The 16,510-nt window shown below is 52.7% G+C and overlaps 1 protein-coding gene across 7 annotated transcripts in view; it reads left to right on the forward strand.

Annotated features, from left to right (window-relative positions):
* LOC116955548 (phosphatidylinositol-binding clathrin assembly protein) overlaps window positions 1–16,510 on the forward strand; it is a 77,851-nt gene that overhangs the window by 18,956 nt on the left and 42,385 nt on the right. For all 7 annotated transcript variants that reach the window (XM_076053297.1, XM_032976687.2, XM_076053300.1 and 4 more), the window contains exons 2-6: window positions 499–641; window positions 1,887–1,962; window positions 6,183–6,285; window positions 13,004–13,097; window positions 15,619–15,730. In XM_076053297.1, coding sequence (XP_075909412.1) covers window positions 499–641; window positions 1,887–1,962; window positions 6,183–6,285; window positions 13,004–13,097; window positions 15,619–15,730 — 528 coding nt within the window. The remainder of the gene's footprint in view (window positions 1–498; window positions 642–1,886; window positions 1,963–6,182; window positions 6,286–13,003; window positions 13,098–15,618; window positions 15,731–16,510) is intronic.

Here is a 16,510-nt window from a genome sequence, read left to right on the forward strand (position 1 = left end):
ATCACCGGCACCTTCAATCATTTATCGTGCTGGGTGCACAACGCAAGTTAACATTTAACATTGAATTGCATTATCGCACATATGTATGTTGGGCTTATTTTCGCACTGTACGTAGCCAACCGTGCTGATCGGTGGTGCGGCATGAGGACATGAAACCAAACGCAATGAGTAGTTCTCAAGAAATGAGTGTTCAATCGAGATTACACCAAGCATTATCGAAATTTAATGAACAAGATGTGAAATGCAGCGTGTGTTGTACTGCTTTTAGTTTGATGACCTTCCCCCGCGCCTCCGATTAAGCACGGTTGGCTACCGATGGTGCGTATAGAAGTTCAACGTACACACACCCGTTGCATCGATGGGACGGCACATATCACGTCGCGTCTTCCAGCAGGCGACCCTGGCCGAGCCGGCAAAAGGTCACCGATTTACGGGCGCCGCGTTGACGGAAGCTGACCCCGTGCGTGTGCGTCTGCGTGCGTTTGGCCGCCTTTGCAGACCTGACGGCATGCACCAACGAGATCAACGTGAGCATCCCGCAGCTGGCCGACACGCTGTTCGAGCGCGCCGTCAACAGCAGCTGGGTGGTGGTGTTCAAAGCGCTCGTCACCACGCACCACCTCATGTGCTACGGGAACGAGGTACGGGGGGGGGAGGGGGGAGGGGGGAGGGGGGAGGTGAGTGGCCCCTCTGCGTGGGAAAGTGGCGGTTCCGTCGAGTTTGACGCGGTAACCTTGAACTGACTAAGACGAAACTATTTCTCTTGTACCTGGCTATCATAAATGAATCAGACTCTTTGTTTAGACTGGAGGAACCCAATGAGCTATGAAGCTCTTTTTCACTGATGTCCAGTAGGGGCACGGGATCGGCAAGTTACAGCAATGATCCAAAAACCGATGGGAAAGGTGAGCAAGTCACTAAAAAACGAAAAAAATTAGGTCAAGTATGCAAGTACAAATTGAAAAAGTGGATACATTCCTGTCGATTTTTTTTTTACAACAAATGCAGGCTTGAGCTAGGCAGAAAAACAACAACAGCATCAGTCTCAGACCACAGCAAGACAACACACAGTCCCATCAAAGTTACGAAGCACATTTGCAAATGTGGTTATAATAAACGTGGTTATATCCAGCACTCTAAAATGCATGTTGATTCTAAATGTATAGGGAAAAACCAGAGGACCCGGAGAAAAATTCACGCAACCACAGAGAAAGAGACTGACACGCAAACTCCAAATATACAGCAGGCGTCAAGGGGTCGGGTTCTAACCCACGACCTCCTGTGTACCAGGCGAGGTACTTAACATCTCGCCACCGTACCGTTGACCTGTGCTCCGTTGCATAAAATATCTCGAGTGACATCTGTCACTTTGTTTGGGCAGCAGGGTTGTGCAATGGTGTACCGCTTGTTGCCTCACAGCAAGAAGCGCCTGGGTTCGATACCCGACTCGGTGCGTCTTTCTGTGTGGCGTTTGTACGTTCTCCCACCGTTCAACGTGGGTTTTCTGGTTTCCTCCCTGAGCTATTATATACAAAAAACCATACACTCTTAATTGAAATTGGCCAAACATACCAATGCTGAAAATTGTCATGATTCTGGGTCGTGATTCCATTCAGGGATCATCGAGCTCTCCAGAGCCCACTCCAGTGGAAGCCCCATCTGCCAATAGCGGCAAGAGCTGGCAGTTGCAGGGCTGCACCTTTTACCCTCCTGCACTATTCTCAGGACAACAAGAGGGCTCCATTAAATTGTTTAAAAGCGTCTTGTCATTTTCTTATATCGCGATAATCGCCGAGTCGCGATACTGACAATCGACGTTGGGTATCGTTAAAAAAAAAAAATGTCGCGGCAAGCTCGGTGACGGTCGTTCCCGTTTTATCGCGCAGCGCTTCATCCAGTACCTGGCCTCCAGGAACACCCTGTTCAACCTGGCCAACTACGTGGACAAGAGCGGCGTCCAAGGTAGTGGTCGGTGGGGTGGCTGGGCAGCCGCGTTCTCGTTGCGTGCGGTGGGGGGGCTCGGCAAGACGTCCCCCGTGCGCGCGTGTGGGACTTGGTCACCTTCGGCTTCTTCTTTCGCAGCGCACGTCGCCGACCGTGCTAATGGGTTGTCTCGCACGACGTTGTTCCGTGGCGCCCGGGCCCACCTGTGTGTGTGTGTGTTGAACTTCTTTCGCACCGTGCGTAGCCAACCGTGCTAATCGGAGGTGCGAGTATGTGTGTGTGTATGTTGAACTTCTTTCTCACCGTATGTAGCCAACTGTGCTAATCGGAGGTGCGAGTATGAGTGTGTGTGTGTATGTTGAACTTCTTTTGCATCGTGCGTAGCCAACCGTGCTAATCGGAGGTGCGAGTGTGTGTGTGTGTGTGTTGAACTTCTTTCGCACCGTGCGTAGCCAACCGTGCTAATCGGAGGTGCGAGTGTGTGTGTGTGTGTGTGTTGAACTTCTTTCGCACCGTGCGTAGCCAACCGTGCTAATCGGAGGTGCGAGTGTGTGTGTGTGTGTGTTGAACTTCTTTCGCACCGTGCGTAGCCAACCGTGCTAATCGGAGGTGCGAGTGTGTGTGTGTATGTTGAATTTCTTTCGCACCGTATGTAGCCAACCGTGCTAATCGGAGGTGCGAGTGTGTGTGTGTGTGTGTATGTTGAACTTCTTTTGCATCGTGCGTAGCCAACCGTGCTAATCGGAGGTGCGAGTGTGTGTGTGTGTGTGTGTTGAACTTCTTTCGCACCGTGCGTAGCCAACCGTGCTAATCGGAGGTGCGAGTGTGTGTGTGTGTGTGTATGTTGAACTTCTTTTGCACCGTGCGTAGCCAACCGTGCTAATCGGAGGTGCGAGTATGTGTGTGTGTATGTTGAACTTCTTTCTCACCGTATGTAGCCAACTGTGCTAATCGGAGGTGCGAGTGTGTGTGTGTGTGTTGAACTTCTTTCGCACCGTGCGTAGCCAACCGTGCTAATCGGAGGTGCGAGTGTGTGTGTGTTGAACTTATTTTGCATCGTGCATAGCCAACTGTGCTAATCGGAGGTGCGAGTGTGTGTGTTGGACTTCTTTCTCACCGTACGTAGCCAACCGTGCTAATCAGATGTGCGAGTGTGTGTGTATTTTGAACTTCTTTTGCACTGTACGTAGCCAACCGCGCTAATAGGAGGTGTGGGGCAGCTCAGTGATTTCAGATGAACATGTATGCTTGTGTCAGACTGCGGATTTGTTACTTAGTTTTTTTTCTTCCAGAGCTTCTCCTTTTGATGTTTGACTGGGTTTGAAACGACAGATCGCGTATCTTGTTGCTTCAATTAGTTGCGAAAATTGTTATTCAATCGACCGGTGTTGGAGCCGCAGCAATAATAATTGGCGCGTGGACGCGCGCCTGTGCACCACGCGACATTCGTTTGTTTGACTTTGTCGGCCGGTGGAGGGCTTCCAATGCCACTGATTTGGTCAGATCGTGAAGGCGGCCCAAACCAAATGGATGGCACCGCCGAGATCCTGCGTTCGAATCCAAATCTGCCACCCGTGATTTCACTGGGGGCTCGAGTTAAGGGAGTCGACGGGATCAGCCCGCTCGCCCAACGACTGCTTCACAAAGAAATTTTGCTCTGCGCTTCCTTGGGCTGCGTCGGAGCTCTGAGAATGAAACTTGTACACGACTGTCATGCGACGAACATTAACCTCGGTGGCAGGGCGGATGGGAAAGTGTTTGCCCCCCCCCCCCCACCCCTGCTGTGTGCACCAGCGGTCTATTGAAGGAATTTCAGAGATAGCTCTGTACTTCCTTGGGTCGTTGGGTAGCAAAAGTAGTTGCTGTCCGAGAGAAGATTGAAATTGGATACCTTTGGCTCGTGGCGTAAGACCGATTGCGTATTCGGGATAAAATCGTGGAAAGTTATTTTGTAAAAAAAAAAAATAACTTTAGTGATGTCACATGGTCTGGAGGGAGAAACCAGCGACTGTAATACAAGTGAATTTAATACCCCGTAACAAAATGTACCGAAACTGAAACCTGAAAAACATTTAATTAAAGCCGCTTGCGGTAGGATGGCGGGGGGGGGGGGGGGGGAGCGCGGTAACGTGTAACTCGAATAACCCCGATTGACCACGCTCCACGCCGACTGTCGATGTCCATCCTGGGGGCCGCGCTCGCCCACGCCACGTAACCGGTGTTGCCCGCGGCACGCACGCACACAGAGCTCAGTTCATTCACACGCGGCCTTGGTGGAGGGGGGGCGGCCAGTTAGCGCCACACCTGGCGCTGGTCCGGCCGACACAATGTTGTTCCTGTGTGCCCGGCGGCCGGGCCTGACCGGCGGGCAAAGTGGCACGGCGGCGAGGGTGCGGCCGACCACGCCCTCGCAAATCGCCGCTGCTGCGGGCCGCCTCTGCGGAGTCGTGTTATTAATTGGGCGGCCGCTAGCGGGCGGCTCGAGTTGCGTGGCGGGGGGGGCGAGGAGGGGGGGGGGGGAACTAAAGAAATAAAAAAGACAACGCGCCAATAAAAAACAGATGAGTTTGACGTCGGTGAGCTTGGATTGGATTTTTGTTTGGTTTAAAGCAGCGACGAAGAAATTTTTTTGTGACCGTTGTTGCAGGGTCGAAGCTGCCTCCAAGTCATTATTTGATTGGCGGCAGGTCGCTCGTTCTCCTCTGCTGCCCCTGCTACCCCCCCCCCCCATACCAGTGATCTGTGGCGTCCACTCCCTGTCCCCGTTCAAATCTACAAGTGTGTGGGACGTGTGTGGGCCGTGTGTGTGCGTGCGCGCTGGTGCCTGATTAGGTCAACTCTGACTTATATTGGTGCCTGGTGCGGTGCGTAAACATCGTCCCCACGCAGACAAACACTGCCATGTACGGTGCTGGCTACATCGCTGTTTGTGTGCAGTGCCAGCCTTAATAGGTGCTCACTAACAGCACTTGCGTGAACGTTCAACGTAGGACTGCACGGTTGAGCTTTGTTGCCTGCTGGAGTGTGTGTTAGCGTGTAAAGTGCTGTGATTGTGTAGGTGTGTTTGTGTTGTGCGTATGTGTTGACAATTTTACGTATGTACGTTGAACTTCTTTCACACCGTACATAGCCAAGCGTGCTAATCGGAGGTCCGGGGGATGAACAACGAGAGACACTTTGAATAAGAATGCGTTTTGTTATTGGCTGCGTACATTGTGGTGGATGTGAATGCACGTGGATTTGTGTCTCCAATTTGTGCCGTGTTATTTGCGCGTAAACGTGCGCTTTTGCTTTGGCGGGGCTAGTGTGTGTGTGCGTATCGTGGCGGGGACACGTGTGGTGCTGTGTTTGTACGTGCGTGTCGTGGTGTGGGTGCGTGTGTTGCGGATGCATGCTGCTGCGTCTTCGCTCGTGAGTGCATGTACGTACTGGACATCTCTGAAAAAGAGCTTCATAGGTCATCGGATTTCTCCAGTCTAAATAAGGATTCTGATGTACGTTGAACTTCTTTTGCGCCGTCCGTAGCCCGGGAACGTGTGTGTGTGTTTTTTTGTGTCGCGTTGTGCGGAGGCACATCACTTTACAGAGGCGCGCGGCTCTCTCGTGTTACAAGCGTGTGGCCTGTGATGTTATTCGACGGGAGCCACGCGTGTTTAGCGGGTGTGCACGTGTGTGTTGGCGCGTGTTTTGCGTTGCATGTGTATTTAATAGAGGCACGCTTTTGTGCTTCAGACATGTGCAAATTGGGGTGCAAGTCTATGGAGCACGTCTTTTGTGTGCTGCGTGTTGTTTTCCCGTGTGTGTTATTGTCTTGTTGACGTGCGTATGCGTTTGTAGGTGTGCGCTGGTGTTTGACGTGGAAGTTAAAAAGGGACGCGTGTGCTGGGTGTGCCGCTGTGTGAGCTAGCGGCAGTGCAGCGGTTGTTGCACGGCGCTGCGAGCCAAGCGACCCGGGTCCTGGGCCCTCCCCAAGGTCGACTCGGCCTTAAAACGAGTAGCTGGTGCGGTGTGTAAACATCGGCACTGCAGAGGCAAAAGTGGCCTCGCGTATTGCTGGCCACCCAATCCCTCATGTGGTCACATACCATCCTCAGTAGGTGCTCGCTAACAACACTTGCCCAAACAGTTTGTTTAAAGCCTGTGTACAGGACGTAAGGGGGGTATCTTTTTGTCTTTGACGTGTGCATAAGCTAACAGGGACACGCTGTGCTGTGCTGTGTTGTTGTGGGGCCGGGCAGGTTACGACATGTCTACGTTCATCCGGAGGTACAGCAAGTACCTGAACGAGAAGGCCTACTCCTACAGGCAGATGGCTTTTGACTTCACGCGGATAAAGCGCGGGTGAGTGAAAGGCACCTGCACCTATCGGTGATAGGCAGGCAAGATGCTGCCACCATCTCATATTTGTCTCCTCCACATGAAACGGTGTTTTTTTTTTAACATTCCATGAGTCACATGGCATTTTAGGAGTTCATCATTTTCAGCAGTATTGGTTTTACACAAGAAAAACTCTGGACCAGTTGCTTGAACCAATGCTAGTGAACTGCCCTGATGTTTATAGGATCCTGCCTGTTAGATTTAGATCCCTAGTCGGGTACATCACTGTATATAATACCACAATGTGACAATTTTTTTAACACCTCTATCAGCAATCGCTACGGGGTCCCATGGCCAAATCGCCTGGAATGTTGTCGTTTTTTGTCGCATTTCGGAAAGCTAAAAGGGCCTTCGGGCCTGAATAGCGTTCCGATGGCCGACCACGATGCTCGCCAGGTTGTCGTAGGCGGCTGCAGGGTCACGTTGCGGTCCCCCAAGAGGCCAGTGCGGCAAAACCCATTGCTTCTACGCTCTCACGTGTGGTGCTCCTGGCGATAAATTAGGCTCATCGTCGGCAGATTTGGGTCCCGTGTCCTTAACCCAGCTCGATCCGAGGGTTGCCTGCGAAATGGACAATCCTACATCACAGGGCTCTCTGTCTTTGGCAGTTCTTGCGACGAGTTGTCCCAAGCAGCAGCGTCATCATCCCATCGTCTTTTCCTCGTGGGACGCGGCCTCGCCGCTTGAGCGCCTCTTCAGTAGTGACCGTCTTTGGACGGATTCGAGTTTGTAAAGCCCATCGAGACGGGGAACCTCATTTAAATCACCGGGAACCCTGGGTTCAAGTGAAGACAACAACGTGGCACAAATTCAAGCGCACGGGCAAAACAAGCACAGAGCGACCCCCCACTTGGAGACGTTTGGACGCGCAAAATTATCTTGGCAAGTCAACCAACACGCGTTGAACCAGCGTGGCGAAGTATGGTCAGACGGACCCCCATGACCCGCATCGGGGGTGACGGGATACCTTCGTCCAGCGGTGGATTGACTCGATGGGCGGTACATGCAAAGACCGCGCGCGTGCATGCGCGCGCGAGGCAAGCGAGCGCTTCCAACGTTTCCCGCGCCGACTTAATCCCGGGTTCTTAAACAACGAAGCGGATGAAAAGTACGCTGCGTGTGCACGCGCGCTTTCCCGCTCGCGTCTCACCGCCTGTTAGCGTTTTTCATCGGCCGACGGGGTGGGGGGGGGGGGCCGCCTGCCGCGGGGACGTCCTGTCGATGGCGTTGCCTCATTTTGAAAGTCCGCGGTGGTTGGTGACCTCTCCCTTCCTCTCGGGCGCCGCTCCGCGCGGTGTTACCCCTCCCCCCCCCCCCCCCGGGGGGGGAGCGGTGGGTGGGGGGGGGTCTTATTTAATGGCTTTAACGTGTGGCGGTCAAACGCCACGCGCTTTGGCAGGCGGGCGGTCGGCCGGAGAGGAAATGCCGTCATCACGGGCGTGCGGATGTGGCTGGGAGCGGGAGGCGTGCACGTGCCCCCGCGGTCCTACGGGGGGGGGGGGGGGGGGGGGACGCGGACGCGACGAACGAGGGGGCACGGAGGACAGACGGACGTTATATTGTGCGCTACCGGGCAACCGTTATAATAATACAAAAATAATGTGTAACTCGCACGTTTTTTCGAAAAGGCGAGAAGACAATTTCCGGCCGTGACACGGAGGCTCTAGGCGTGCGGGGTGGGGGGGGGCTCCTCGTACGAGACGCACGAACGCGACCTTGAACTGCCTCTTGGAAGTGCCGGTGAACGCTTCACATTCTCAACAGCTGTTGGTGTTGAGAATGGGAAGCGGGAGATGCGATTTCAAATGATTAATAATCATTTAGATTTATAATGCACATTCCATCCGAGGATCCCAACTAAAACTAAACTATTTTTATTTTACCGGGTAAGACACACTGAGCTATGTAGCTTTTTTCAGAAGCGGCCTGGACGCTAATGATAGCTCAACGAAGAGGCTTATCACTTGGAAATTTATAGCAGCCAAATACTCTCAATGCATGTTTCTGAGGACCCGGAGAAAAATCCACGTGACCACGGGGAGAACACGCAAATTCCAAATATACAGCAGGCGTCAGGGGTAGGGATCGAACCCACGACCTCCTGCATACCAGGCGAGGTAGTTAACATCTTGCAGGCGTGGCGCCTGGCAAGATGTTCAGCCGCGTAGAAAGCGGTGCTCAACCAGGACAGTCTTGGTTCAGGGTGCTACGGTGACGAACGAGTGGATGAATGATGTCCTGAGTGCACAGGACGTTGACTTAGTGCCCGTGTTTGGAGGAGTTACGACCAGATCTCACGTTAGAGGACGGTTGACATTAGTGGGGAGAGAACAAGGGAGAGCCGAGTTGAAATAGCTCCAGCAAAGTGGCAACTTCCAGTGTCCAACCATAACAATGCGCTTTTGCGGCCGTCTGAAACGCTCTTCCTTCCGATGTTAGGAAGCCACTGGCGCTATGCACCTTTAAATCGAGATTGAAAATGTATTTCTCTCTTACTGCTTTTTATTTTTGGGTTGTTGTCATCCCTTCCCCCTGCACCTCCGATTAGCACGCTTGGCCCGAGCAAAGTGGAGAGGCCCTCATAATAATAATCGCACTTACATAGCGCTTATCATCAAGGATCCCAAAGCTTTGTACAGAACACAGCAGCAGCAGCAGACACTCGGTATAAAAATAATATTATAAATACGTACGAGGAGCGTATCGACCAGAAGGCTGTAGATCCACAAAGGCGGTGGGTGGGGGGGCCTCATCTATGCTGGACCAGCGGCCCCCCAAGAGGCCGGAAACTCAGGGCAGGCCGAGCACGACCGCGGTGATGGGGAAGCGATGACGACACTGACATCATCAGCCCCCCCCCCCGCACCCCCACCTTGACCTCGATTTGCATATCATTTGTGTCGCGTACATTTTTGCGGGCCTGAATTTATGGAAATAAAGGTGCACGTTTTGTATGGCAATCTTTCGTTAGCTTTGTCGAAAGCAATATTCGATTTTTAGATCGATGAAAGCAATTGATTTGGGACAGAAAGAGGAACAAGTGGTGGTGACCTCCAGGGTGGATCGTTGACCTCCAGGGTGGATCGTTGACCTCCAGGGTGGATCGTCGCTTGTTTGTGAAGGAGGGAGCGAGAGAGAGCGAGAGAGGGGGGGGTGCGTGACTGGGCAATATCGGCCGCATTCCTCCCTGCCTCGTTTGGGCAACATTCTTCTTGTGCCGGTGTCTTTCTTTTTTTTTTGCGTTGTGTTTGTTTGCTCTCTGTGTTTGACTGTCAAAATACGGAGGAGGAGGAGGAGGAAGAAAAAAAACGAACTGACACGCACACGCAGAAAACTCCTCCTGGCCTCGTGGGCTCTGAAGGCAGATTTCTTTTGCCGCCCCCCTCCCTCCCCCCACTTCTTTGGGACCCCAGCGTTTCTGCCCGCCGAGCGACGGGTTAAAAAGCGCGTTGAGAGGAGCTTTCGGCGGGAGCGGTGTGTGCCCGCGGTGTAAACTATTATTTTATTATTTCCCTTCTGCGTGACTTTACCGAAAGAACCAAGAATATGATTTTTTTTTTTTTTTAGTTTACCAGGTAAGGCCCACTGAGCTAGCTTTTTTTCAGAAGCGACCAGGCCGTCACAAACGATAGCCCAACGAAGCGGCGTATCGCGTGGAAATTTATATCAGCAGTCAAAAACTCTCAACGCGTGATGTTGATTCTAAACGTGGAGGGAAAAACTGTTAGACCCGGAGAAAAATCCACGCGACCTCCAAATATACAGCAGGCCTCGGGGTCGGGATCGAGCCCACGACCTCCTGTATATCAGGCGACGGAGTTAACATCTCGCCACCGCGGCGCCCATCGCTGCCATTGGGATGGCAAAGCTAGAGGCGGTGTGGCGGTTGTCACCGTTTCCCATGTTTCGGTACCCGGTGGGGGTGGGGGAGGTAATGCGATGGTTTCTTCGTCGTCATCATGGCGACTGCTGCTGCTACGCCTGCCTTCAGGCTGTTTGTTCCGGCACGGGCAGAATCTCGGGACTTGGCTCCTGCGGCGTAAGCGGGTTGGGCCGTGGGTGCATGGGCTGACACAGCACGATGGGAGAGAGTGTGTGGTGAGCGAGGGGTACGGTGTGCGAGCATTGTTGCGGCCGGGTGGGTGTGTCCGAGTGAGTGTGTAGTGGTAGTGTGAGTGGGGAGCGGCAGTGGAGTGGTTATCGCGCTGTGTTACGAACCCCGAGTTCGATTCCCTCTCACGGCCACCAACACCACACCAGTGACCATTATCTGTACCGCTCCTGGGGCCTCCCCTAGGGCACCTCTGATTAGCACGATTGACTACTACGTACGATGTGAAAGAAGCTCGACATGCATACAAATGAGTACCTGGTGTGATGTGTAACATCGCCACTCGGAAGACAAAGGCGGACGGGCGTGGTGCTGGCCAATTGTCACCTCGCGTGTCTTTGAGGCATTCGTAGGTGCTACTCGCTAACAGCACCTTGCTCCAACAGCCTGTTGAAGGCTATATGGGGAATCTTTGTCTTTTTGTGTGAGTGGGTGGGCGAGTGAACAAGAAAGTGATTGAGTGGGTGAGCAAGCAAGTGACCGAGTGATTGAATAACTGAGGCGAGTTAGATTGCGTGAATGGGTGAGTGAGCGAGTACCATTGTGAGTGCGCGTGTAAGTGGGTAACTTATTGAGTGACTGGGTGAGTAAGTGAGTGGTTCAAAGCAGTTGTGTGACTCAGTGAGATCAAGTGAGCGAGCAAGTGAGTGTGTGTGTGTGAATGATGGCCTAAATGAACGAGGGGCGAATGGGTTGAGTTTGTACGTGTGTTACGGGAGATGGTGGCGTAGTTGCTCGCGCACCGCTTTAACATTTGGCGACCCGAGTCACGGGGAATGACTATCGGCGATGTCAGTACCCGGCTTGATTGGGCCCCCCTCCCTGTTAGGTCGGCTCAGCCTTCAGTGAGTACTTGGTGGGGCGTGCAAACATCAAGCCCGTGCTTTGTACAAGTGTGAACCGGCTGCGGTGGGGACCTGAACCGTGAAGGTGACCACTTCTGACACCTCGCCCTGACCGGATTTCGCCGAATCTGGCCAGCGTGCCAGAGTCGCAGCCAGCCGGCCACAGAGGGGGGGGGGAGGTGCCACAAAACTAGCCTTGGAACGATCCATCATCATTATCATCAGCCATGGATCGATCAATCCACTGCTGGATGAAGGCCTCCCTAAGCGATGGCAATCTCGTTTTCAAGCTGCAGCGCGTACAGAATTCCCTGGCACGTGTCATGACGGCGGTGCCACAAGATCCGACCGCGTCCGTCCGGTGCTCGCCGAGTCGCCTCGGCTTCTGGTTGCCGAACGAATCCGTTGTTGTGTGGTCGCGCTCGTTACACACAAAGTGCTTGCCACAAAATGAACCACGGTACCTCGCTGATCTCGTGAAGGAGCATAAACCGTCATCACGTGAACTCCTCGCAGCAGCGGCATTTTGGGTTGGCCATCGGACAAAGACGGCGGTCACCGAAATCGCGCGGCGCTTTCAAACGCGCTTCTGCGGCCAGTTGGAACACCTTTCCTTCCGATATTGAGAAGCCACTGGGAGCGATGCACTTTTAAGTCGCACAGATTGAAAAATGTATTTCTTTCGAAGCTGCCTTTTTGTGTTTAGTTTGTTATCCTCGCGCGGTTTGGCTACGTACGGTGCGAAAGACGTTTACCACACACACACACACATCTCTCCCCATGGCTCTGCGATGCAGCAATCCACCCGGCACCTTCGCGCGGGCTGCTTTCATCACTCCATCTCCTCGGTGGACGTCCACTTGTACATGCCTTCCGCTCTCTGGCTGCCGCTCTTGTCACTTCTTGACCCCCACCGGCCATCGTCCCTTGCAGCGACTTGTCTCGCCCACGCCCGTTCAGCTTTTTTCGACCTCCTTTTACTCGCGTGCGTGCGCTCGCACCCCCCACCGCCGTACGTACGTCACATGCGTTGCTGCAAGAGGCCTGTGCAGTAACAGGAGTGACTTGAGGGCGGCTCCGAAATGAAAAGTATACCATTCTCTTAAGTAATTACCTGTGGTGTTTTGTGCGCCGCTTAATAATAATTCGGCAACTTGTAAAGCGCGCAGTTTTTGCGCGAACGGAGCGCGGCTCGCGAGCGTTCACGAGGGCGCTATGTTTTTACGCCTTGCGATCTTTACAGAACATATCTGACTTGAGTCCACTGCAGGAGTGGCCGACCGACAGATCGTGAGGCAGCGATTAGCAGGGAGCTCTGCGTAGACCTGCAGGGTCCGTGTCGCCCCTAGTCTCGGACTCCGTTAGTGCAGCCATAATATGCTGGCAGTGGCGGAAATATATCGATCACAGCCTGTTTTAAAGTAGTGGTTGATGTGCTGCACTACGAACCAGGCAACCTGAGCTCGATTCCTGCTCGCGACCAACATTGGTGACGAATTGCTGAACCGGTTCTGGGCCTCCCCTAGGTCGACTAGGCCTTAAATTAGTAACTGCTGAGGTGTGTAAACACCACGACTCGGGAGACAAAGGTGGCCCGGCATAGCACTGGCCACCCACCCCCTCCCCCCTCCTTGTGTGCCTTTCCAACCAATCATGGGTGTTACTCGCTATAACAGTACTTGCCCCAACGGTCTTTATTAAAAGGCTGTCCGTTTTGTGTGTGCAGGGTGGAGGGCGTGATGAGGACCATGAACACGGAGAAGCTGCTGAAGACGCTGCCCATCGTGCAGAGCCAGCTCGACGCTCTGCTCGACTTTGAGGTGCGTGGGCATCGGTGGTGGTAGTTGTTGGTGCCATTCAAAACTTAAATTTTAGGCCCACTGAGCTATATGGCGCTTTTTCAGAAGTGACATGGCTATCACAAATGGTAGCTCAACGAAGCGGCTTATCATCACGTGTAAATTTACAGCGACCAAATACTCTTAAACGCAGACTCGGAGAAAAATCTACGCGACCACAGGGACAGAGAACATGCAAACTCCAAATTTACGGGCGTCGGGGTTGGGGGTCGAACCCGCGACCTCCTGTATACCTGGCGTGGTAGTTAACATCTCGCCACGGCGGTGCTCACGGTAACGAGGGGCGGCGCCGCTGGTGCCCGTGAAACTGCCATTAGTTCGCGTGTAGCGATTCCCGGATTAAAATTTATAATTGGGCTCAGAACCCGCCTGTGCAACTCTGCCTTCGTGATCGCATTGCGCGATAAGCGTGGCGCAGATACCAAGTGGAATCTTTATTATTAGTTTGCGAGTAAGGGGGAGGTAGGGGGCGGGATTTTGTAGCTGCTCACCCAGAGCTATACATGCCCTGATAGTGCATTGTCTTTGTACTCTTTGCCTTTTCGCGTTCTCTGGTCTGACACTGGTGAGACTGGGCCCTACCGAAGGAGTGTGTCCCAATCAGTTTCAAAGACAATGCATATATTATATTCTTGGTTCTTTCGGTAAAGTCACGTGGAAGGGAAACAATAAAATAATAAAAATATAAAACAATATTTATATTTTTATTATTTTATTGTTTCCCTTCTACGTGACTTTACCGAAAGAACCAAGAATATGAATCCCTGCAGTCACGAAAGCTTTAAATCAAAATGCATATATTATTAGAGCATGTTTTGTTTGCATGTTCAACACAGGTACGTGTGGTTAATGCAGACTTGGTTCCTTGCAAAAGGTTTCTGTTTGGTGTTCGAACATCTTAACACCAGCTGTATTGCCAGAAAGGGCAAAACTTATTCCTATTTTTTCATACATGTGCAGGATGTTTGCTTGAATGCCTCAGCAACCCCAAGCGCCGTATATCCCATCTCATCTCAACCATTCCATTGTCTTGCTGCAGTCTAGCCAACGGGGATTCCCCAGGGCCAGCCATTTCTGTGCAGCGTGAGGTGCACACAGCGATGTCTGCCAGGAGGGGGACAATGTTGTTATTTGTTTTTCATGATAAAATAATTTTGCGAGTAGATATTTTTGTAACATTTTTTTTTTTACATTTTGCTTGGCACATTTGCATTGTGATGCCCGGCACACGTGGGGCTAACTCGGTTTTTGTTAATGCCACGGGATCTTTAACGTCCACTGCGCCGCGTATTTTTACGGCTGATACGCCCGCAGCATTAACCGGGGCCGGCCGGTGGCCTCGAACCGTGAACCCCCTCTGCAACAAGAGGCTAAAGCGCCACCGCTCGGCCGAGTCATAACTGCACATCGGTGAAAAAGAGCTTCACAGCTAATCGGATTCCTCCGGCATAAAAAAAATATTTTATTAGCTCGCCGACGTAAATCCTTCGGATTCCTGCCTTACCGAGCGTGCGCGGTGGCGGGGTTCTGTCAATCGACGGCGCACTAAGACCCCCCCGCATGGCCGGCACGCTGCCTTACGTAGCGCCACGGTGACCCCCTCCACCCCACCGCCCACCGCCGGCGCCTGGTGGGGGGGGGGGGTGGGGAAGGACCAGGGAGCTGTAAACTCCCTTGCGATTTCCCAACACGCCCATTCCATTAGCGGACGGAGAGAAAGCCGACCGACCTTGCGATGCCTAACGTGCGCGCGGAGGCTTTTACGAGCACCAGAGGCGCGGCAGCCCGCGGTTACCGCGAGCCGCCGTGGCCCTAACCTCGTGATTAATTAATGCTCGTCGAGTCCAGAGCTGGGCTCGGGAGGGAGCGTGTGCGTTGCGTGTGTCTAGGTCGGAATGGGATCTTGTCTCGGATAAAATTAGCTCACGTGTTTTGTGTCCTGTGGGGGGTGTGTGTGTGTGCCCCCTCTGTATCCATAATTGTATGCCAAGACAAAGACAAAGATGCCCCGTGTCATCTACACAGTCTATAGGACCAAGTATTGCTGGCTAGCACCTATTATAAGGCTGGCACAGCCCCACGAGGGGGTAAACTGCCAAATTGTTAAATTACCCGCTAATTGCTTAATAGGGGCTTATACATAGCCATCGTCAAAACCTCTACTGGCAAGACTAATGTCCCAGGTCACTCTTGAAAATTAGACTGATCCCGGCCTACCCGAGTTCTCTGCTGGATAAACAAAATAAACTTGAACTTGATTTTCCATAAAGATTGTTTCCCTCTGGCCACCGAGGAGTGGCTGGGACAGAGCGATGAAGGCCGAGCGGATCCAGGCCGTGGCCGTCGATCCGGGAATGGCCCAGGTCCGTCGCTGGGCCGCCGAGTCGGCTTCGCGCGTGGCCATGACGACGGAGCGCGAGTCTGGCCTACCGAGACCTGACCCCTCCCCCCCGGCCTCTCTCTTGCGGTCACGTGCGCACAGGTGACGCCCAACGACCTGACGAACGGGGTCATCAACTCGGCCTTCATGCTGCTCTTCAAGGACCTCATCCGTCTCTTCGCCTGCTACAACGACGGCATCATCAACCTCCTCGGTGCGCGCACGCCCCCCCCCTCCCTCCTTTCCTTTCGCCCCCCCGTCGACAGACAGTCCTCGTTCCTGGTACCCCTTCGTAAGTCAGAACACAGTAATCTTCTGTATTTAAATTCCCACACGCGCACAAACGCTCGCTCCCAGGACGAGGCTGACTCATTAACATCTCTCGGAGGGTTGCTCAGATGATCAAAATAGTGCCGCGGTTCAATTTGCCTGTTTAACACGACCAATATCATCCATAATATAGGTTTCTTTTTTGGTTTAGGTGGCGTAAATATAAATGTGGTGTTAAACCTTCCACCAATTGACACAGCCAATTAGTAAGATTTGTCAGGTAAACAGAACATGGCCAATTCGTTACTTGTACAGCAACACCGATGTGTTGGAGAGCAAATCCACAACATTTACAATCTGAGTGCGACGTTTCGCCAGCAATTGCAACCGGCATCATCAGGCTGCAGCCAGATTTGTCAGTGAGAGTTCGCGTTTTAAGTAGATGTAAGTAAAAAAAAAATAGATGAAGCTTGTTCGTAAGTGCGGGTGTTGGTAAGTCAGGTGTGCGTAAGTCGAGGACAGACTATCCTGTGGCCACGTTTTCTCTATTGTACCCGTAATAAACAGTAAGGAGCGCTCTTTTTAATTATTTTACAATCTGCTGCTGGACGAAGGCCTCCTTGTGCATTTTGGTCATTGGTGTCGTTTGACCATATTTAGTTTCGCTGGTTTGTTTGTGAACTTCTTTAGCACCGTACGTAGCCAGCCCTGTTAATCGGAGGTG

The sequence above is a fragment of the Petromyzon marinus genome, chromosome 60, assembly GCF_048934315.1.
Source record: "Petromyzon marinus isolate PM22_M1 ecotype Great Lakes invasive population chromosome 60, UKy_Petmar_22M1.pri1.0, whole genome shotgun sequence".
Classification (NCBI taxonomy): domain Eukaryota; kingdom Metazoa; phylum Chordata; class Hyperoartia; order Petromyzontiformes; family Petromyzontidae; genus Petromyzon; species Petromyzon marinus.